General features: G+C 43.3%; 1 protein-coding gene across 3 annotated transcripts in view; it reads left to right on the top strand.

Annotated features, from left to right (window-relative positions):
- The first annotated feature begins 290 nt into the window (after positions 1–290).
- The window catches only part of LOC115199718 (SH2B adapter protein 3), a 61,413-nt gene continuing 37,381 nt past the window's right edge, over positions 291–24,322 (top strand). Inside the window, exons 1-3 of one of the 3 annotated variants that reach the window (XM_029762079.1) lie at positions 291–445; positions 16,916–17,008; positions 18,713–19,693. In XM_029762079.1, the coding sequence (XP_029617939.1) occupies positions 18,740–19,693 (954 nt within the window). In that variant the 5' untranslated portion in view covers positions 291–445; positions 16,916–17,008; positions 18,713–18,739. Of the gene's footprint in view, positions 592–16,915; positions 17,009–18,712; positions 19,694–24,322 lie in introns of all 3 variants that reach the window. The other 2 variants (XM_029762078.1, XM_029762077.1) reach the window with 2 other exon arrangements.

The raw sequence follows: 24,322 nt of genomic DNA, 5'->3' as shown, positions 1-24,322 counted from the left end.
GGGCTCATTGTATTGGCTGGAATGGAATAAATTGAACGTTATCAAACACATCAAACATATGGATTTGTTTGACAATATTTTTGAATCCTTTCTATTTATTCCATTTTAGCCACCAGCCTCCTCTGAGTTAGATACTGATTATGCAATAGTAAATAAAATAATTATTTCACCAGCAATTATTTCACCAACAATTTATAATAATGGCCGAAATGTCATTAATGAATCGTTAAGAATTCACAATTAATTTCACCGCCGTTTGTACTTTTTCTTTCTTTTAGGTCCGTACTTTTATTTTGAAGGTTTTGCCGGAACGTCACCCGGAACTGATCACCACGATATTGCTAATGTTGCTGGCGTCACACCAGTCAATTTCCTTCCTGAAAGTTTGTAGCCTGTTGCACGCATTCAAAATGAGAGAGAAAGCAACGGGCTTTTGGGCATGCAGGTACATTTTAAATACATATTTATTATTATTTACCGAGGTTGTTTTTAGTTATTATAAATGTTTCTCAACGCATATGGGTTATGCTACGTCACATTTTTGGTACGTCGTCGTGCTACGTGTGCTCATCCAACAAAATAACAGAGAACGTAAGTATGTTGTCAAGAGCCGTGTCAAATTTGGTCTTGTTTCTGTAGTGCTCAAAACTCCAATCGTTAGAATAAGTGTCATAAAGAATATGGTGGCTTGCTTGTAGTAAGTTGTTCAGAAAGTAATTTCGGGAAAGGTTGATAACGAACTCCAAATGTTTTGTTGTTGATAGCTATCTAGTATACTTTTCTGTATGACATTTAAAGAGCTGTCCTCTCCATCACTGAGGTGAGGACTAGTTGCCACTACTTTGGGTAGTTTCTTGCAAAGCATTTTGATAGCTAACTAGCAAACTTGTTCTCAGAAAGACAACCACGTTAGACCACGAACTGGATTTATTTAGTTAGTAAAACAGCCAACCTTGCTGAATGGTGATGTTTTTACTGAAACACAATACCACAAACATTACACCAGGGCACGTTCAGTGCAGTTCTGTAACGTTATAGTTATGTAGAACTCACATCCCTCTGACATGTTGAATAAGGAATCATGTCTATTTGTAACATTTGCCTAATGAACATGTCGTTTGGGTAAATGGAAATGGTGCTCTCTGAACTCCAGGGTCGCATTCAGAAGGGTGCAATGTAGTGAACTTTGCAGATAGACATGGAATTAAAAAAACTCAGCTGGCACAATTCTTACTTGTCATGCATACATGTTTGTTTGCTAGACATGCATTTTCTTCTACATTATGTTTATCTGAACGCTCTACAAAATGTTGCCCTGTTGAACAAAATGTTGCAATGGTGAAACCTACTGAAGATAACCAAGCAGCACAAAATCGCCTACACCCATCCTCTGGTTGCTCAGAGGGTGGTTGTATACTGTGCTACTGCACAAGCTTGTCAATTTCTTAAAATAGGTCACTTGCTGCTTGGGGTCACATGCAAAGATCACACTTGGTATCTGATCCAAACTTAATATCCCTTGGGTTGGCTTGGACTGGCTGATCAGAGTCCTCTCAAAAACTATGGATGCTAAGGCTGGATTTTCTCTCCACTAGAAGTAGACTACTCCGTAGAGGTTCCACAATCTCTTTGTGAATTCACCACACTCTGCACAGAGGGCTCCACATGGAGATTTCGATGAAATGCAGAATTTGTAGGCCTAATTATGCAAGCAACAGTGATGTTTCACTAAGGAGAATGCTTGGTGGAGTGCAAACCCAAGGCGAGGTGATGCAAAAAAAAAAAAAGTACAGTGGAATATGTTGTTTTACAGGGTTAGCCATAGAAGTACGGTGCCTATTGAGCAAATGGGGGTTAAATGCCTTGCTCATCGATCGGTTTTTCACCTTTGTCGGCTCGGGAATTCGAAACCGTGACGTTTCAGGTTACTAGCCCAATACCCACTAGGCTATCAATGGTTGAATGCCACATCATCGACTGACAAATTTCTATAACATTATGCAGTTAGTTGGTACTTAAAATACCTATTTAGGTGTTGTAAGATCTGTATGGCGTCAGCAACGTTTAAGCATAGGAACCCCAGTCTTACCTAAACTCAAGTTGGAAAATGCTACACTTTGGATTACATTTGGTCTTCTGATTGGTTGAAGGTGAACTGACATGACGTGAACGCGACATTAGACTAACTGACTATTTCTGTAAAAATCTGAGCGATAATCAGTTTGGATTCCAGGCTATGCCAGACCCACCAAACATGAGCAAATATACAGTGCATTCGGAAAGTATTTAGACCCCTTGACTTTTTCCACATTTTGTTACGTTACAGCCTTATTCTAAAATGCATTAAATCGTTTTTTACCTCATCAATCTACCCACAATACCCCATTAACGACTAAGCAAAAACAGGTTTTTAGAAATTTTAGCAACAAAAAAAGATAACATTTACATAAGTATTCAGATATTTTACTCAATACTTTGTTGAAGCACCTTTTAAGCTGCTGCTACTCTCTGTTTATTATCTATGCATAGTCACTTTAACTCTACCTATATGTACATATTACCTCAATTACCTCAACTAATCGGTGCCCCTGCACATTGACTCTGTACCGGTACCCTCTGTATATAACCTCGCTATTGTTATTTTACTGCTGCTCAGTAATTATTTGTTACTTTTGTTTTAAATTTTTTACTTATCTATTTTTTACTTGACACTTATTTTTCTTAAAACTGCATTGTTGGTTAAGGGCTTGTAAGTAAGCATTTCAGTATAAGGTCTACAGTACACCTGTTGTACACTGGTCATCTCTGTATACCTGTCGCAAGACCCACTGGTTGATGCTTATTTATAAAACCCTCTTAGGCCTCACTCCCCCCTCCCCCCTATCTGAGATATCTACTGCAGCCCTCATCCTCCACATACAACACCGTTCTGCCAGTCACACTCTGTTAAAGGTTCCCAAAGCACACACATCCCTGGGTCGCTCCTCTTTTCAGTTCCCTGCAGCTCGCGACTGGATGGCGCTGCAACAAACACTCAAACTGGACAGTTTTATCTCAATCTCTTTATTCCAAGACTCAATCATGGACTCTCTCTTACTGACAGTTGTGGCTGCTTTGCGTGTTGTATTGTGTCTCTACCTTGTTGTGCTGTTGTCTGTGCCCAGTAATGTTTGTACCATGTTTTGTGCTGCTACCATGTTGTTTCTACCATGTTGTCATGTTGTTGCTACCATGCTGAATTGTCATGTGTTGCTGGCATGCTATGTTGTTGTCTTAGGTCTCTCTTTATGTAGTGTTGTGTTGTCTCTCTTGTCATGATGTGTGTGTTGTCCTCATATATTTTTTAAAATCCCAGCCCCGATCCCTGCAGGAGGCCTTCGTTGTAAATAAGAATTTGTTCTTAACTGACTTGCCTAGTTAAATAACATAAAATTTGGCGCATGTGACAAATACAAAATGTGATTTGATTTCAAGAGGTGGGCCTCTAAAATTAAAGATCAGTGGTCACACCCCTCCACACTTGGTATCTAATCCAAACTGAATATCCCTTGGGTTGGCTTGGACTGGCTTATCAGTGTTCTCTCAAAAACTATGGATGGGCTAAGGCTGGATTTGCACTCCACTAGTAGTAGACTACTCTGTAGAGGCTCCACAACCTCTGTGAATTCACCACTCACTGCACAGAGGGCTCCACATGGAGATGTCGATGCATGGCAGAATTTGTAGGCCTAATTATGCAAGCAACAGTGATGTTACACTAAGGAGTACTCTTAGTGGATGCTTCACCTCACCAAGGCGAGGTGATGCAAAAAAGAAAAGTGGAAAGTGTTGTTTTACAGGGTCAGCCATAGAAGTACGGTGCCCCTTGAGCAAATGGGGGTTAAATGCCTTGCTCATCGACAGGTGTCGGTTCGGGAATTCAAAGAGGGGAACTTTTGGGTTACTGTCCCAACACCACTAGGCTACCAATGGTTGCATGCCACATCATCGACTGACGCATTTCTATAACATATTATGCAGTTAGCTGATACTTAAAATACCTATTTAGGTGTTGTAAGATCTGTCTGGCGTCAGCAACGTTTAAGCATAAGAGCCCCGATTTTAGCTAGAAAACTCAAGTTGGCAAATGCTACACTTTGGATTACATTTGGTCATCTGATTGGTTGAAGGTGAACTGACATGACGTGACTGTGGCATTAGGCGAACTGACCAGTTTTTTTTTTTTTTTTTTTCTTCAGAATTCTACGTTAGCGCGACTCCAAATTTGAACTTGCTAGTTATCTAAGTGGCTGAATTAATAAGATGGACAGGGCATCATATTAATAAGGTGGACAGGGCATCGTATTGGGTTAGCTTTCTGCAGTGTTTGAGAAGTCAATGTCCTTTGGATGAGTTCGTACAGCTTGATTCCCTCGTGTTTTTATTTCTTCTGTGGTTGCTCCTCCCCTCTTCTCCAAGCAGAGCAGTATTTGTATCTATTAGGCCTTATAGGCTACTCATCTGAAAGCTCACGCATTTCACTGTAGCCTAACCAATAACCTAAAGGTCAACATATTTCGTCTATGGCAGTGTCGCTTAACTTGTAGTCTAGGCCAGGCTGCTTCATGTTTAATTATAGAATATCTGTAGGTCTACTTGAAGCACAATTCATGCCTGCCTTTAGGCTTGTTGAGCAATTACAAAAAGCAATATCATCATATCCTATTTTTAGGTGAAGTTGATATTTTCTAAATAGCAACTGACATTGGCTTTATTCATTCTTGCTCACAGAAATGCAGAACTGACATATACGTTTCATACAAAATAACAAGAAAACAATTAACACATGGCAAACAACACAAACACTTAAATACATAATAGGCTACAGAGCATTTCTTCTCTTGATGGGAAAACTGTATTAAAGAAGATTCCAACAGATTTCAGCTACAGCGAACTCTTTAGCTTATTTTCTGTAATAATTTTCAGCACGGGACAGCTCCTGTAACGACAGTTAAGTTCCACTTTGTAACAAGTGCACTGTGTGGTGTTTTGGGAAATGGGTGTGACATCGTCAGACATTGACTATTTAACGATGCATCGTAAAAAATAATGTGTAGAATAACACCCAAACATGCAAAGGAGGATAATGTACCTTTTGTGTACCTATTCAGGACATGTAACCATGAAGAGAATGACATTCATAATTATGAATTTCTGTATAGTACAGATCACGGATCCATGATTTTGTTTAACTTTGCAATCAATGGATTTTGTTTTGAGTCTGTCATTCTGTTACCATGGAATTGCCCCACAACTAACAGAAAACAGGTGCCCTAATCAGTCAGTTGGTTAAACAAATGTAAAGGTATTGGTGTCATGTCTCCTAAAACTGTGCACACTGTTTTTGATATATATATATTTTTTGTCTTATTTTAATTGCACCTGGCAACCGTGTCAGCGTGCACTGCGCCCGGCCCGCCACAGGAGTCGCTAGTGCGCGATGGGACAAGGACATACCTGCCGGCCAAACCCTCCCCTAACCCGGATGACACTGGGCCAATTGTGTGCCGCCCCATGGGTCTCCCAGTCGCGGCCGGCTGCGACACAGAGCCTGGACTCGAACCCAGACTCTCACGGCCTTAGACCACTGCGCCACTCGGCAGGCGTACACCGTTAAACTTTCTTTGAGGTACAGTGCATTCGGAAAGTATTCAGACCCATTTTTCCACATTTTGGAACATGCAAAATGTTCCATGTTCCACATGGAACATACATTCTAAAATGTAATGCATTATTTTATTCCTCAATTTACACACAATACCCCATAATGACAAAGCAAACACACGTTTGCCAATTTATTACAAATAAAAAACTGAAATACTTTATTTACATACACTACCGTTCAAAAGTTTGGGGTCACTTAGAAAGGAAAATCTGAAAAATAAGCTTTTTTGTGCGTATTGAACATTTCTGGGAACATTTTATTATAGCTCATGAAACATGGGACCAACACTTTACATGTTGCGTTTTATATTTTCGTTAAGTATACAAAAGTATTCACACCCGAGTCAATACATGTTCGAATGACCTTTTGGCAGCAATCACAGCTACACTATATATACAAAAGTAGGCAGACACCCCTTCAAATTCGTGGATTTGGCTATTTCAGCCACACCTGTTGCTGACAGGTGTATAAATTCGAGCACACAACCATGCAATCTCTATAGACAAACATTGACAGTAGAATGGTCTTACTGAAGAGCTGTGACTAAACGTGGCACCGCCATAGGATGCCACCTTTCCAACAAGTCAGTTCGTCAAATTTCGGCCCTGCTAGAGCTGCCCCGGTCAACTGTAAGTGCTGTTATTGTGAAGTGGAAACGACAAGGGGTAACAACGGTTCAGCCGCGAAGTGGTAGGCCACACAAGCTCAGCACTCGGCGGTCCCGTTCTGTAAAGCGTGTAGCGCGTAAACATCGTCTGTCCTTGGTTGCAACACTCAATACTGAGTTCCAAACAACCTCTGGAAGCAACGTAAGCACAATAACTGTTTGTCAGGAGCTTCATGAAATAGACCAGCACCTGCACACAAGCCTTATATCACCATGCGCAATGCCAACCGTCAGCTGGGGTAGTGTAAAGCTCGCTGCCATTGGACTCTGGAGCAGTGGAAATGCGTTCTCTGGAGTGATGTATCGCCCTACACCAATTGGCAGTCCAACGGAATAATCTGTGTTTGGCGGATGCCAGGGGAATGCTACCTGCCCAAATGCATAGTGCCAACTTTAAAGTTTGGTTGAGGAGGAATAATGGTCTGGGGCTGTTTTCATGGTTTGGGCTAGGACCCTTAGTTTCAGAGAGGGGAAATCTTAACGCTACAGCAAACAAAGACATCCTAGACGATTCTGTGCTGGGAAGGTCATTTCCTGTTTCTTCATGACAATGCCCGTGTGCACAAATAGTAATGGTTTGTTGAGATCTGTGTGGAAGAACTTGACTGGCCTGCACAGAGCACTGACCTCAACCCCATCAAACACCTTTGGGATGAATTGGAACGCCGACTGCGAGCCAGGCCTAATCGCCCAACCTCAATAATGCTCTTGTGGCTGAATGGAAGCAAGTCCCCCACAGCAATGTTCCAACATCTAGTGAAAAGCCTTCCCAGCAGAGTGGAGGTTGTTATAGCAGCAAAGGGGAACCAACTCCATATGAATTTCCCATGATTTTGGAATTGATGTTCAACAAGCAGGTGTCCACATACACTACATTAAGAAAAGTATGTTTCTTTTTGCATAAGTCTAAGAGCTTTGCACACCTGGATTGTATACTATTTGCCAATTATTCTTTAACTTCTTCAAGCCTTGTCAAATTGGATGTTGATCATTATTAGACAACCCTTTTCAAGTATTGCCATAGATTTTCAAGCAGACTTTACGTCAAAACTGTAACTCGGCCACCCAGGAACATTCACTGTCTTCTTGGTAAGCAACTCCAGTATAGATTTGGCATTGTGTTTTCGGTTATTGTCTTGCTGAACGGTAAACTAATCTCCCAGTGTCTAGTGAAGCAAATTTTCCCTCTAGGATTTTGCCTGTGCTTAGCTCCATTCCGTTTCTTTTTTTTTTTATCCTGGGAAAACTCTCCGGTCCAAAACAATTACAAGCATACCCATAACATGGTGCAGCAACCACTATGCTTGAAAATATGAGGAGTGATACTCAGTAATGTGTTGTATTGAGTATGCCCCAAACAACCATTTTTTATCAGGACAAAAAGTTAATTGCTTTGCCACATTTTTTTCTTCGTTACTTTAGTGCCTTGTTGCAAACAGGATGCATAATTTTGGAATATTTGTATTCTGTACAGGCTTCATTCTTTTCACTCTGTCAATTAGGTTAGTATTGTGGAGTAACTACAATGTTGTTGTTAATCCATCCTCAGTTTTCTCCTATCACAGCCATTAAGGAGCATCGTGAAATCCCTGAACGGTTTCCTTCCTCTCCGGCAACTGATTTAGGAAGGACATCTGTACCTTTTTGTAATGACTGGGTGTATTGATACACCATCTAAAGTGTAATTAATAATTTCACCATGCTCAAAGGGAGATTAAATGTCTGCTTTTTCTATTTTTACCATCTACCAATGGGTGTCCTTCTTTGCGAGGCACTGGAAAACCTCCCTGGTCTTCGCTGTTGAACCTGTGTTTGAAATTCACTGCTCGACTGAGGGATCTTACAGATAATTGTGTGTGTGGGGTGCAGACATGAGGCAGTCATTAAAAAATAATACAACATGTAACTTAAGCACATTTTTACTCCTGAACTTATTTAGACTTGCCATAACAAAGTGGTTGAATACTTATTGACTCAAGAAGTGGTTGAATACTTATTGACTTATTGACTCAAAGTGGTTGAATACTTATTGACTCAGCTTTTCATTTTTAATTTGTACAAAATTTAAAAAACATTCATCTTTGACATTATGGGGTATTGTGTGTAGGCCAGTGACAAAACATCAGTTTAATCCATTATTAATTCTGTCTGTAACACAGCAAAATGTGGAAAAAGTCAAGGGGTGTGAATACTTTCTGAAGGCACTGAAGATATAGTATAGGCTACAAAATAAACATTCCAGTGACACTGACAGGCTGACCACACCGCTCATGTTGCAAAATAAATGTAGGAATCTATGTTATTCAATTATTGCACCCACACTGCTTGTACGCGTCAAGGAGCGTCTGGGTTGCCAAGGGCTAAAATAGAAGTCATTCCTATTTCTGACGCAGATCGCGCTGCAAGTCCTGCCTCTCCCATCTCCTTATTGGTTTATAGAAGCAGGTACCCACGTGCCATCCCCTCATTGGTTATACCCACGTGGGTGATTGAAAGACGAACTGTGTTGCCGGTCGGTGTAGTAATACTATGAAAGTTTAGATGCCAATCACCATATAAGTTCAAAGATGGAAAAAGCCTGGAAGGAGGAGAGATGACTAGAAACAATTCTGTTGGCTGTTTTATGTGTGGATTAATTGTTGGAGTAAAGGACCTTGTGCATTTCAGGTAAGATAACAACTCAATGTTTATATCCCAGGACAAATTAGCTAGCAACAGCAAGCTAGCGAAATAGGACAAATTAGATAGCAAGCTAACTAGCTAAATTGCCATAAATGTTTAATGCTTTTCAACCTGTCCCCAAATGAATGTCGTTCAGAGTTTGTTTTGATATTTTAACCTGCGTGTAGTGATCGCGTTTGGCGTAGGGGGACAAAATAAATGTATGCACGATGGCGCACGTGCGCCGCCAGTTTGGGTTCCGTGTGACTCACCCAATTACTCACCGGTGATGGCCGATGTGCTTGTGCCAATATCTCAAGATAAGGTACTTTGAAAAACAGTGCTGAGAATGTTTGTTTGTTTTTTTATTAGTCTTCTCTTTTCAGCAGTAGGCATTTGCTTTCCAAATGGTAGGCCTATGTTTTTCTTGCGATTGTATTTAGAAGTTTGTGAAAGGCAAACTAACAGCTGCAATCAACAATAAAAAATATAATCCCTAGATGGCAGTTCCCATTCAAATCAGGTCTGGCAGCCATTGCTAGTGTACCCATGAGTTTAACAGTCAGTGTCAGGGTTAGAGGTTCCAAAATCCTTCTATGGATTATACAGTTGAAGTTTACATACACCTTAGCCAAATACATTTAAACTCCGTTTTTCACAATTCCTGACATTTAATCCTAGTAAAAATTCCCTGTTTTAGGTCAGTTAGGGTCACCACATTATTTTAAGAATGTGAAATGTCAGAATTATAGTAGAGGGCATGATTTATAGAAGGCTTTTATTTCTTTCATAACATTCCCAGTGGGTCATAAGTTTACATACACTTAATTAGTATTTGGTAGCATTGCCTTTAAATTGTTTAACTTGGGTCAAACGTTTCGGGTAGCCTTCCACAATCTTCCCACAATAAGTTGGTTGAATTTTGGCCCATTCCTTCTGGCAGAGCTGGTGTAACTGAGTCAAGTTTGTAGACCTCCTTGCTCGCACACGCTTTTCAGTTCTGCCCACAAATGTTCTATGGGATTGATGTCAGGGCTTTGTGATGGCCACTCCAATACTTTTACTTTGTTGTCCTTAAGCCATTTTGCCACAACTTTGGAAGTATGCTTGCGGTCATTGTCCATTTGGAAGACCCATTAGCAACCAAGCTTTAACTTCCTGACTGATGTCTTGAAATGTTGCTTCAATATATCCACTTAATTTTCCTGCCTCATGATGCCATCTATTTTGTGAAGTGCACCAGTCCCTCCTGCAGAAAAGCACCCCCACATGATGCTGCCACCCCTGTGCTTCACGGTTGGGATGGAGTTCTTCAGCTTGCAAGCCTCCCCCTTTTTCCTCCAAACATAACGATGGTCATTATGGCCAAACAGTTCTATTTTTGTTTCATCAGACCAGAGGACATTTCTCCAAAAAGTACGATCTTTGTCCCCATGTGCAGTTGCAAACCGTAGTCTGTTTTTTTTATGGTAGTTTTGGAGCAGTGGCTTCTTCCTTGCTGAGCGGCCTTTCAGGTTATGTCGATATAGGATTTGTTTCACTGTGGATATAGATACTTTTGTACCTGTTTCCTCCAGCATCTTCACAAGGTCCTTTGCTGCTGTTCTGGGATTGATTTGCACATTTTGCACCAAAGTACGTTAATCTCGCGTCTCCTTCCCCTCCTCCTTGCGTTTCCTTCCTGAGCGGTATGACGGCTGCGTGGTCCCATGGCATTTATACTTGCGTACTATTGTTTGTACAGAATAACGTGGTACCTTCAGGCGTTTGGAAATTGCTCCCAAGGATGACCCAGAATGTTTTTTTTCTGCGGTCTTGGCTGATTTCTTTTGATTTTCCTATGATGTCAAGCAAAGAGGTACTGAGTTTGAAGGTAAGCCTTGAAACACATCCACAGGTACACCTCCAATTGACTCAAATGATGTCAATTAGCCTATCAGAATCTTCTAAAGCCATGACATTTTCTGTTATGTTCTAAGATGTTTAAAGGCACAGCCAATTTAGTGTATGTAAACTTCTGACCCACTGGAATTGTGATACAGTTAAATAATCTGTCTGTAAACAATAGTTGAAAAAATTACTTGTCATGCACAAAGTAGATGTCCTAACCGACTTGCCAAAACTATAGTTTGTTAACAAGACATTTGTGGAGTGGTAGAAAAATGAGTTTTAATGACTCCAACCTAAGTGTATGTAAACTTCCGACTTCAACTGTATCTATGGCCACAATGCATCAAGCTGTTCTATATAAGGTGCGAGTGCTTCCCAAATTGCGGCCTTCCCGACTTTAAGTGCTTGTTATAAAACTTAATCCACAGCCAGTTTGAGAAGCTATTGATCCTTTGTGGCTAAATTGTGCTCTCTGGTGTAGTAATTTTGAATTATGTTATTTATTTATGTTTAGACAGGAGTAATATAATTTTGTGGGAAGTATTTTTTTGGTCTAATTTTGCCCAAATTATTTTAATTTATCATGGGCCCCAGCACCCCTACTTCACGCTGCTATGGGTAAATCAATTTTAATTCTATCACTTTTTGATTTGAACGAAACCATCCGTACCTATTTGCCCGTTGCAGAAGTGCTCAGAAAGTGACTTTTTGGACCTGAATGCCAGAACATTCGAGGTCCTCAATGTTGACCCATTTTGTATACCCTACTGTACTATGACACATCCATATATTCATCACTGGAAAAGATAAAGGGTTGAGAGTTGATATCATTTAAAAGCTTACAAACAGGGTTGTCAAACTATATTATACATTGCTCAAAAAAATAAAGGGAACACTTAAACAACACAATGTAACTCCAAGTCAATCACACTTCTGTGAAATCAAACTGTCCACTTAGGAAGCAACACTAATTGACAATACATTTCACATGCTGTTGTGCAAATGGAATAGACAACAGGTGGAAATTATAGGCAATTAGCAAGACACCCCCAATAAAGGAGTGGTTCTGCAGGTGGTGACCACAGACCACTTCTCAGTTCCTATGCTTCCTGGCTGATGTTCTGGTCACTTTTGAATGCTGGCGGTGCTTTCATTCTAGTGGTAGCATGAGACGGAGTCTACAACCCACACAAGTGGCTCAGGTAGTGCAGCTCATCCAGGATGGCACATCAATGCGAGCTGTGGCAAGAAGGTTTGCTATGCCTGTCAGCGTAGTGTCCAGAGCATGGAGGCGCTACCAGGAGACAGGCCAGTACATCAGGAGATGTGGAGGAGGCCGTAGGAGGGCAACAACCCAGCAGCAGGACCGCTACCTCCACCTTTGTGCAAGGAGGAGCACTGCCAGAGCCCTGCAAAATGACCTCCAGCAGGCCACAAATGTGCATGTGTCTGCTCAAACGGTCAGAAACAGACTCCATGAGGGTGGTATGCGGGCCCGACGTCCACAGGTGGGGGTTGAGCTTACAGCCCAACACCATGCAGGACGTTTGGCATTTGCCAGAGAACACCAAGATTGGCAAATTCGCCACTGGTGCCCTGTGCTCTTCACAGATGAAAGCAGGTTCACACTGAGCACGTGACAGAGTCTGGAGACGCCGTGGAGAACGTTCTGCTGCCTGCAACATCCTCCAGCATGACCGGTTTGGCGGTGGGTCAGTCATGGTGTGGGGTGGCATTTCTTTGGGGGGCCGCACAGCCCTCCATGTGCTCGCCAGAGGTAGCCTGACTGCCATTAGGTACCGAGATGAGATCCTCAGACCCCTTGTGAGACCATATGCTGGTGCGGTTGGCCCTGGGTTCCTCCTAATGCAAGACAATGCTATCCCTCATGTGGCTGGAGTGTGTCAGCAGTTCCTGCAAGAGGAAGGCATTGATGCTATGGACTGGCCCGCCCGTTCCCCAGACCTGAATCCAATTGAGTACATCTGGGACATCATGTCTCGTTCCATCCACCAACGCCACGTTGCACCACAGACTGTCCAGGAGTTGGCGGATGCTTTAGTCCAGGTCTGGGAGGAGATCCCTCAGGAGACCATCCGCCACCTCATCAGGAGCATGCCCAGGCGTTGTAGGGAGGTCATACAGGCACGTGGAGGCCACACACACTACTGAGCCTCATTTTGACTTGTTTTAAGGACATTACATCAAAGTTGGATCAGCCTGTAGTGTGGTTTTCCACTGAGTGTGACTCCAAATCCAGACCTCCATGGGTTGATAAATTGGATTTCCATTGATGATTTTTGTTGTCAGCACATTCAACTATGTAAAGAAAAAAGTATTTAATAAGATTATTTCATTCATTCAGATCTAGGATGTGTTATTTTAGTGTTCCCTTAATTTTTTTGAGCAGTGTATAGTTCTCTGCATAAAAATGTTTTTAATAAAAAGTATGTCATTTGTTTACCCTTTTAACGTCAATTAGTGCCTATTTTACATCATCTAAGGTTTTCGCCATCAGCTGAGACAACATGCTCATGTTTAATAAATATAAAAAATTTCAACATTAAAGATGGTTGGAGGGCCACACTTCGGATAATGTTTTTGAATGGAATATCTGTTTTTAAATTATACTGTCAATCCTCCATAGGAAACCTATGGAAATATAGATAATAGAATATACGTGACAATTTAACTTGACATTAAATTGTAGGTGGACAGGCAGTCATCTTTGTAGTAATTAGAAGTAAAAATGTACATTTAAATATCAATGGTGATATTTACATTTACATTTACATTTAAGTCATTTAGCAGACGCTCTTATCCAGAGCGACTTACAAATTGGTGCATTCACCTATAATATCCAGTAGAACAAACACTTTACAATAGTGCATCTAAATCCTTTAAAGGGGGGGGGGGGTTAGAAGGATTACTTTATCCTATCCCAGGTATTCCTTAAAGAGGTGGGGTTTCAGGTGTCTCCGGAAGGTGGTGATTGACTGATATCAAGATAATCCATCCACCTGACAGGTGTGGCATATCAAGAAGCTGATTAAACAGCATGATCATTACACAGGTACACCTTGTGCTGGGGACAGTAAAAGACCACTCTAAAATGTGCAGTTTTGTCATGAAATATCACAGATTTCAAGTTAAGGGAGTGTGCAATTGGCATGCTGACTGTTGGAATGTCCACCAGAGCTGTTGTCAGATAATTTAATGTTAATTTCTCATTTTGGAGAATTTGGCAGTACGTCCAACTGTTCGCACAACCGTAGACCAAGTGTAACCACGCCACCCCAGGACCTCTACATCCGGCTTCTTCACCTGTGGGATCATCTGAGACCAGCCACCCTGACTGATGAAACTGTGGGTTTGCACAACCAAATAATTTCTGCACAATCTGTCAGAAACCGTCTCAGGGAAGCTAATCTGCCTGCTTGTCGTCTTCACCAGGGTCTTGACCTGTCTGCAGTTTGGCGTCATATCCGATTTCAGTGGGCAAATGCTCACCTTTGATGGCTACTGGCACGCTGGAGAAATGTGCTCTTCAGGGATTAATCCCGGTTTCATCTGTACTGGGCAGATGGCAGACAGCATGTATGCCGTCGTGTGGGCCAGCGATTTGCTGATGTCAATGTTGTGAACAGAGTGCCCCATGGATGCGCTGGGGTTATGGGCAGGCATTAGCTATAGGCAATGAACAAATTGCATTTTATCGATGGCAATTTGAATGCAGAGAGATACTGTGGCGAGATCATGAGTCCCATTGTTGTGCCATTCATCCGCCGCCATCACCTCATGTTTCACAAAGATAATGCACGGCCCCATGTCGCAAGGATCTGTACACAATTCCTGGAAGCTGAAAATGTCCCAGTTCTTCCATGGTCTGCATACTCACCAGACATGTCACCCATTTAAGCATGTTTTAGATGCTCTACAGCGTGTTCAAGTTCCCGACAATATTCAGCAACTTCGCACAGCGATTGAAAAGGAGTGGGATAACATTCCACAGGCCACAATCAACAGCCAGATCAACTATATGCGAAGGAGATGTCGCGCTGCATGAGACAAATGGTGGTCACACCAGATACTGACTGGTTTTCTTATCCACGCCCCTACTTTTTTTAAAGCTATCTGTGACCAACAGGTGCATATCTGTATTCCCTGTAATGTGAAATCCATAGATTAGGGCTTAATTTATTTATTTCAATTGACTGATTTCCTTATGAACTGTAACTCGGTAAAATCTTTGAAATTGTTGCATGTTGCGTTTTATTTTGTTTGCGTTTTATTTCAGTGTAAATCCAGGAAATTGTTTGTGTTCCTTCTGTGCGTCTAAAGTATAGCTACATTGTGTTGGGCTGAGCTTGCATTGTTGTGCGTAAAGCATGTTGAAAGACTGGGGATTAAAACAAAGGGTAGACTTCATGGCTCCTCTGCCAAAGAGGAATCAACTATACTGGTAACGTACCCAGACGCTACTAGAGAGGTAAAGAAAAGATCTAGTTGCCAATACAATATACTCCACTAGTAGTCTATACTATAATTTGCGACCACTTTAGATTATTGCTTTGTATGGACAAGGAGTTGACACAGAGAACTGAACACAGCCTACGTATCCCATCCCTTTCCCACATAGCCTACACCAATATGATTTCGTTGCTGTATGTGGACTTCAAGCTGGCTGGTGTGCACTTCAGCTTCCTCTCTGGCTCAGGGTATTGAACTGTATGGGAGCTGGCTCCCACAGTTTCCAGGCTAGTCTAGGGGTAGGGTTTCTGTTGGAGCTGGTTGCCAGGCCCGGGCAGGGCAGGGTTTCCTGTTCCTGAGATTGCTGCCCAAGCAGAACTAGCCGCTAGAGCTATCTTTTGTCTCAGTGAGTCTGCCACCTGGGTTCGTTCCCTCCCTCCCTCAGAGACCCAGGCCAAAATGTGGCTTTTACATAGTTCTCTGTGTTCCCAGTTTGTCAGTGTTTTCTTCTTTCCTGAAAACCCCTTGTATTCAAACACCAAACCAGTGCAATATGGAGAAGCGACAACAGAATTTTGGATTGGATTCAAATTATCGTGTGATAACAGGGGATTGGTTACGTTAACAGTTACTTATGTAGCCTAAGAATAGAGGGGGGTTTCTCTTGCTAAAAACAGCCTTAGTGAAACAGTCAACTTTATCTCTGTGTCACAGTATGTTCAAGGTGAGTGTTTGTCATCTGCCTGGGATAAACTTCTTACTGGGCCCACTGCAGCAGGCTTGAGGATGTAAACAAGTCAGTGAGGGCTCCTTTGTCTTCTCCATGCCCTAAAGTAACCGCCGTTCCCACCGGGGCTAACAAGAAACACTGTGTGTGTGTGTGTGTGTGTGTGTGTGTGAGCACAGATATGACCTCAGATATCTAAATAGGTTCACCCTGCAAGAGGGCATCCACTAGGGCTGATAATATCACATGATGACACTACTGTGTATGTGTAGGGTTGTCTCTGCTCTGCCTCTAGTAAAACATGATGGCACAGTGAGTATGGACTGTTGGTGACCCAGAGAGGAGGGTTTGGGTGGTGTCACTGGGCTCAGCCGTGTGCCCAGAGAGAATGCGGAGGACTGAGACGGCCAGGGCAAGGCAGGCACACTGGAGGAGAGGACGTGTGTGTTGCAGTGCTGGAGGCTGCTGAGTCATGACTGAGCTGGCTACGCTGATAGAAACCGTGATCTAGGGGCCCGCGACAGGGGTGGGAGTGCCAGCGGGAGCATGCATACAGGGTTTTGGGGTGGGGAGGAAGGGTAGTGGGGCATTGATGGTTGGTGACACAATATATCTGGATGCTACCTATGCCTCTGACACACATTAAAGTGACATCTCAGACTCCTATACGGTATATAAAAAAACATGGTTTGTTAGTGAGCCGAAACAGAAAAAAGTGGGGCACTCAGTCAAATTTAGGTTAGAGATTTCAGTCCAAGAGACCGCACTTTTTTTTTTTTTTCTCCCCTCCATGCAGGGCTGGGCCACTCCCCCTGATTCTGTGGTTTCTGTGATCTGTTGAGAAAGGTTCGCCCCCACTTCCTCTAGTAGACCTTACTCTGCTGCAAAGGTATGTAATGAGGAAATGATTGTTTAATACACCATGAAAGTGCGTAACTCCAGCATTGGGTTGTGTTGCTTTTTGATGTTGGGAGCCATGTTGAAAAACAAACCCTGGTCAGAGATTGTCTTTTGAAAAAAATTCCGTTCTCAGAAGGGTCACTGAATGTCTCTATTTTAGGGAGATGGATGCATCAGTCCATTGACCCATTACTCAAAGGAAGCGTCCAGTTATTTGTTTAATTTCCTTATTCCTGTTAAAATGTGTATGAGAGTAGAAAGCTGAGGTTTGATCAATGCACCCATTGGTAACTGTAAGGTATCTCATTTGATAAAAAAAATTCCACAGCATTTGACCTTTTGTTTTTTGAAGGCAGTTGGAGACTTTGACGTGAGACTTTGACTATTTCCACAAAGGCAATGAATTCTGGCTAAAACCTTTAGGTCTATACAATATCACAATAAAGCTCAGAATGTTGGCGTTTCACAGGCCTTGGTCTTCGGTCTAGAGGGAGGGAGAGGCCACAGATGACTGCCTAGTGTGTGTGTGTGTGTGTGTGTGTATTGGCAACAGTAGTCCACAACATGGGCTCTCATCTTGAAAAAGGAGAAGCCTCAGCTGTTTGCGGCATCCATTGAGAAATGCTAAAGCCAACTTCCTCTATCTGCCCTTCATTCACTGTCACATTACTGTATTGGCTCCATTCATGTGGCCTTCTTCCACTGTAAAGCATAAACTGATTTGGACTTAATCTAATCAGGTTTTATTGCCCCGCCATTTTAGTAACTCAGGTAAAAAAAAAATATTTAACCTTTTATTTAACTAGGCAAGTCAGTTAAGAACAAATTCTTATTTAAAATGACGGCCTACACCGGCCAAACCCGGACGACACTGGGCCAATTGTGCGCCGCCCTATGGGACTCCCAATCACGGCCGGTTGTGATACAGCCTGGAATCGAACCAGGGTGTCTGTAGTGACCCCTTTAGCACTGAGATGCAGTGCCTTAGACCGCTGCGCCACTCAGGAGTTGAGGTGTAATGAAGTTGTTCTCAAGGTAGGCTAGCAGGATAATTTCTCCTTATTATTGTGCTTGCTGAAAGCAAGAACACTAGACATCTCACCCTCTTTATTATTTGCATTTCAATGGCCATAGAAGTAAATAGACTTACTTTGCTACAACAATTATTTCAAGACTAGCAAGCACACCCTTTTTTAATTGTTTTTTTTTAAGGATATATGCTTTTATAGTTTATGACTGAGGCTACTACAATCATCTAGTAACTTTTTCCTCTGGTTGCTCTTCAGATTTATCAGAATCTTCTTTATAAATGTGTGTGTGTGTGAGAGATGTATGTGTGTGTGTTTTCCCAATGAATCAAATGACATTTTTTGGGTGCAGCAGATACTTAATCTGTAAATAAATAGAATTTGTTTTAAATTAGTTTTATGGTATATCAAATCAGAAATCTGCTCTCCTTTTCCAAATGTCCAACTACGTGTTGTTTCATACTCTTCCCTTAGACTTCCAAAGGTCTTGGATTTTGGGTGCACCAGAGGTCCTTAATGATAATTGAAGGTTTTAAGTTTGATTGAATAGGTCTTGGATCTGTATCAATAGATATTTTTAAAATGTAAGTGAATGTATTAAAATGGCCCCTATTAATAATACATCTCTTCCCTCCCCTGTCCCCCAACACCTTTTTAATTTGTAGTGATTCTCAGCTGTGCTGGTTACTGCAATGAATGGTGACACTATCCATCAGGCGACAACCACAGCTTCCGTTGCAGCACCGTGTGGCTGGAGGGAATTCTGCGAGTTGCATGCCATAGCCACGGCCCGGAAACTAGCCAACCACTACCGGAACTTTGCCAGGGAGCGGCCAGAGCATGATGTCATCCCACCGGACAGCTTCTCCAAGCAGTTCAGCGAGCTGTTCCAGCAGCACTTCCACAGCGAGGTGGCCGAAAAGATCCCTGCATCGGCCCCGTCGCCCATGATGGGCCAGCTCCGCATCACATCCTCTGGGGTGCTGGACTACCGGGAGGCGGGCCAGCCTGGCACCCCGGCCCTGTTCACCGTGCTGGACCCAAAGCCGAAGCACGTGGTGGTGGAGCAGCTCCTCCAGTGCTCATCAGCCAGCCTGGGGGTGCGAGCTCGAGCTCCAGTCCGGAGCCACAGCCAGGAGGAGGTGTCTGTGTCGGAGCGGCGGCCTGTGTCTGAATGGTACACCCCCACCTCACCCTCTTCCGCTGCTGCTGATGTCACGCACTTCTCTGTCAGCCAGATTAGGCAGAGCGTGCGCTGTCTTCTTAAGGAGCCCCTGCCGCCACCTCAGGACCTGCTGTTGAGCGGGTCGGGGGACAGGGGAACAGGAGGGACACTGGACGAAGTGACGGCCTTATCGTTGTCAGCACTGACTGTGAGCCCCTCCCCCGAGACCACTGCCTCTGCCTCGTCCATGGCGGCCCACCTCCTAGACCGTCTGGCCAGCAGGTTTGGCAGTAGGCAGAGTGTGAAGCGCGGGCCGCAGGCTGCGGGCAGCTGCAAAGAGGGGCAGCTGAGGTACCTGGTGGTTGACGACACTATCTCGGACACGCAGCATCGCTGGGAGCGCTGCCGCCTACTGGTGAGGAAGATCAGAGACGGCCTAGCAGGAGAGAGGTTCCAGCTGGAGCTCTATGACCCCCCCAAGGTAAAGCCCCCTGGTCCCAGCAGCTGAACTGGGCTCTCCCCTTCTACTATCACATTCATCTGGCTCTTTCTGATGGGGTTTTATTTCATTAAACTGGGCTTCACCTATTATTGGCAATTGCTGCTGCAGGAGCTCTGATAATTTGGAAGTGACGTTTAGGTTGCTCAACCTAAACTGTCTGTCAAATACAGGTGATCTAAAGCTTGACATAAACGTTTCAGTTCAGCTGGCATCTTCCTTCTCTGGGCAGTAACCATATTGGGCTCTCGTCGAGTGTTAACTTTGTAACTGCAATAGATGTAGTACCCATAGAGACACACATTAAGCACATTGCTTATATTTACAACAGGAGTATAGCCTACCTAGCTGGCATGAAAATAAACCACAGGGAAAAGTGTCCTCCATTCGCTATTTAAGTGCATAGATGACATCCCGCTGACCTGGTTTCGATACAGGTGCATGATAATGGTCCATTCTAAATCAAAACAACTTTCACACAAACTCAGCAAAAAAAGAAACGCCCTCTCACTGTCAACTGCGTTTATTTTCAGCAAACTTAACATGTGTAAATATTTGTTTGACCATAATAAGATTCAAAAACTGAGACATAAACTGAACAAGTTCCACAGAGACGTGACTAACAGAAATTGAATAATGTGTCCTTGAACAAAGGGGTGGTCAAAATCAAAAGTAACAGTCAGTATCTGGTGTGGCCACCAGCTGCATTAAGTACTGCAGTGCATCTCCTCCTCATGGACTGCACCAGATTTGCCAGTTCTTGCTGTGAGATGTTACCCCACTCTTCCACCAAGGCACCTGCAAGTACCTGGACGTTTCTGGGGGGAAAGGCTCTAGCCCTCACCCTCTGATCCAACAGGTCCCAGACGTGCTCAATGGGATTGAGTTCCGGGCTCTTCGCTGGCCATGGTAGAACAATGACATTCCTATCTTGCAGGAAATCATGCACAGAACGAGTAGTATGGCTGATGGAGGGTCATGTCAGGATGAGCCTGCAGGAAGGGTACCACATGAGGGAGGAGGATGTCTTCCCTGTAACGCACAGCGTTGAGATTGCCTACAATGACAAGCTCAGTCTGATGATGCTGTGACACACCGCCCCAGACCATGACGGACCCTCCACCTCCAAATCAATCCAGCTCCAGAGTACAGGCCTCGATGTAGCGCTCATTCCTTTGATGATAAACTCGAATCCGACCATCACCCCTGGTGAGACAAAACCGTGACTCGTCAGTGAATAGCACTTTTTGCCAGTCCTGTCTGGTCCTGCGACGGTGGGTTTGTGCTCGTGGGCGACGTTGTTGCCGGTGATGTCTGGTGAGGACCTGCCTTACAACAGGCCTACAAGCCCTCAGTCCAGCCTCTCTCAGCCTATTGCAGACAGGCTGAACACTAATGGAGGGATTGTGCGTTCCTGGTGTAACTTGGGCAGTTGCTGTTGCCATCCTGTAGGCAGGTGTGATGTTCGGATGTACTGATCCTGCGCAGGTGTTGTTACATGTGGTCTGTCACTGCGAGGACGATCAGCTGTCTGTCCTGTCTCCCTGTAGCGCTGTCTTTGGCATCTCACAGTACGGACATTGCAATTTATTGCCCTGGCCATGTCTGCAGTCCTCATGCCTCCTTGTAGCATGCCTAAAGCACATTCATGCAGATGAGCAGGGACCCTGGGCATCTTTCTTTTGGTGTTTTTCAGAGTCAGTAGAAAGGCCTCTTTAGTGTCCTAAGTTTTCATAACTGTGACCTTAATTGTCGAACGTCTGTAAGCTGTTAGTGTCTTAACGACCGTTCCACAGGTGCATGTTCATTAATTGTTTGTTTCATTGAACAAGCATGGGAAACAGTGTTTAAACCCTTTACGATGAAGATCTGAGAAGTTATTTCAATTTTTACGAATTATCTTTGAAAGACAGGTTCCTGAAAAGGGACGTTTCTTTTTTGCTGAGTTTATAGTATTTAGTCTATGTAAAGACAAGATTAAATCACGAATAGTCTAATGGGTGACAATATTAGCCTATCAGTTGTGAAATATATATTGTCACTTGTGAATGATGCCCAGCATAAGAAAAAAAGCCTTTTTTGCGACTTTTTCTAATCATAGTCGCACACCCTATGTAGCTTAGCCCATATGCCTATAGGTTTTGATTCAAATATTATTTAAACAAAAGGGGTCCAAATAACTTATTAAAATGTACGCTCATTAATCCACTTTACGAGGGATGTAGAGCCTAAGTGGCATACATACACAGCGCGTGAGTTTCACGTTTGTGTAAGATAATTTTCACCATATAAATGCACATTTAAACTAAAAGTTTAATTGCATTTGCGGTCACTTTTGACAATGGTGTTTTGCGCTAATGGAACTTTCGTGCTTATAGCCTACTACCATGTGTGCATTGCTGCGCTTATAATGTGAAGAAATAGCCTAATAGTTTTTCAACATTTTAAGCTAAACATTCTGATCTGTTGCGTCAGCCACATTGCGTAAACAAGTTTTTTTGATGCTAGTGGTTGTATTAATTTGGGATCTATGAATCTATCGCATCCCACAACTGTCCCAGACCATGTTTGGAATATTTAGAATAGGTTTACCTTTTGTACTATGGGGGATAGTAGATTGACATACAGTGCTTCGAAAGTATTCAGATCCCTGGACTTTTTCCACATTTTATGTTACAGCCTTATTCTAAAATTGATTAAATGTTTTTCCTCATCAATCTACACAAAATACCCCATAATGATGAATCAAAAACAGGTTTTTATACATTTTTGATCATTTCTAAAAAATTAAACAGATACCTTATTTACATAAGAATTCAGGCCCTTTGCTATGAGACTCGAAATTGAGCTCAGGTGCATGCTGTTTCCATTGATCATCTTTGAGATGTTTCTACAACTTGGAGTCCACCTGTGGTAAATTCAATTGGTTGGACATGATTTGCAAAGGCACACACCTGTCTATATACAGTTGAAGTCGGAAGTTGACGTACACTTAGGTTGGAGTCATTAAAAGTCGTTTTTCAACCACTCCACACATTTCTTGTTAACAAACTATTGTTTTGGCAAGTCGGTTAGGACATCTACTTTGTGCATGACACAAGTAATTTTTCCAACAATTGTTTACAGACAGATTATTTCACTTATAATTCACTGTATCACTATTATAGTGGGTCCGAAGTTTACATACACTAAGTTGACTTTGCCTTTAAACAGCTTGGAAAATTCCATAACATGTCATGGCTTTAGAAGCTTCTGATAGGCTGTGGATGTATTTCAAGGCCTAGCTTCAAACTCAGTGCCTCTTTGCTTGACATGGGAAAATCAAAAGAAATCAGCCAAGGCCTAAATGTATTTGGCTAAGGTGTATGTAAACTTCCGACTTCAAGTGTGTGTGTGTGTGTGTGTGTGTGTGTGTGTGTGATATATATACTGCTCAAAAAAATAAAGGGAACACTTAAACAACACATCCTAGATCTGAATGAAAGAAATAATCTTATTAAATACTTTTTTCTTTACATAGTTGAATGTGCTGACAACAAAATCACACACAAATAATCAATGGAAATCCAATTTATCAACCCATGGAGGTCTGGATTTGGAGTCACACTCAAAATTAAAGTGGATAACCACACTACAGGCTGATCCAACTTTGATGTAATGTCCTTAAAACAAGTCAAAATGAGGCTCAGTAGTGTGTGTGGCCTCCACGTGCCTGTATGACCTCCCTACAACACCTGGGCATGCTCCTGATGAGGTGGCGGATGGTCTCCTGAGGGATCTCCTCCCAGACCTGGACTAAAGCATCCGCCAACTCCTGGACAGTCTGTGGTGCAACGTGGCGTTGGTGGATGGAGCGAGACATGATGTCCCAGATGTGCTCAATTGGATTCAGGTCTGGGGAACGGGCGGGCCAGTCCATAGCATCAATGCCTTCCTCTTGCAGGAACTGCTGACACATTCCAGCCACATGAGGTCTAGCATTGTCTTGCATTAGGAGGAACCCAGGGCCAACCGCACCAGCATATGGTCTCACAAGGGGTCTGAGGATCTCATCTCGGTACCTAATGGCAGTCAGGCTACCTCTGGCGAGCACATGGAGGGCTGTGTGGCCCCCCAAAGAAATGCCACCCCACACCATGACTGACCCACCGCCAAACCGGTCATGCTGGAGGATGTTGCAGGCAGCAGAACGTTCTCCACGGCGTTTCCAGACTGTCACGTCTGTCACATGTGCTCAGTGTGAACCTGCTTTCATCTGTGAAGGGCACAGGGCGCCAGTGGCGAATTTGCCAATCTTGGTGTTCTCTGGCAAATGCCAAACGTCCTGCACGGTGTTGGGCTGTAAGCACAACCCCCAACTGTGGACGTCGGGCCCTCATACCACCCTCATGGAGTCTGTTTCTGATCGTTTGAGCAGACACATGCACATCTGTGGCCTGCTGGAGGTCGTTTTGCAGGGCTCTGGCAGTGCTCCTCCTGCTCCTCCTTGCACAAAGGCGGAGGTAGCGGTCCTGCTGCTGGGTTGTTGCCCTCCTACGGCCTCCTCCACGTCTTCTGATGTACTGGCCTGTCTCCTGGTAGCACCTCCATGCTCTGGACACTACGCTGACA

Source organism: Salmo trutta, chromosome 9, assembly GCF_901001165.1.
Source record: "Salmo trutta chromosome 9, fSalTru1.1, whole genome shotgun sequence".
NCBI classification, from domain to species: Eukaryota; Metazoa; Chordata; class Actinopteri; order Salmoniformes; family Salmonidae; genus Salmo; species Salmo trutta.
Note: the sequence above shows the minus strand (reverse complement) of the source record. Positions and strands in the feature narration are given on the sequence as shown.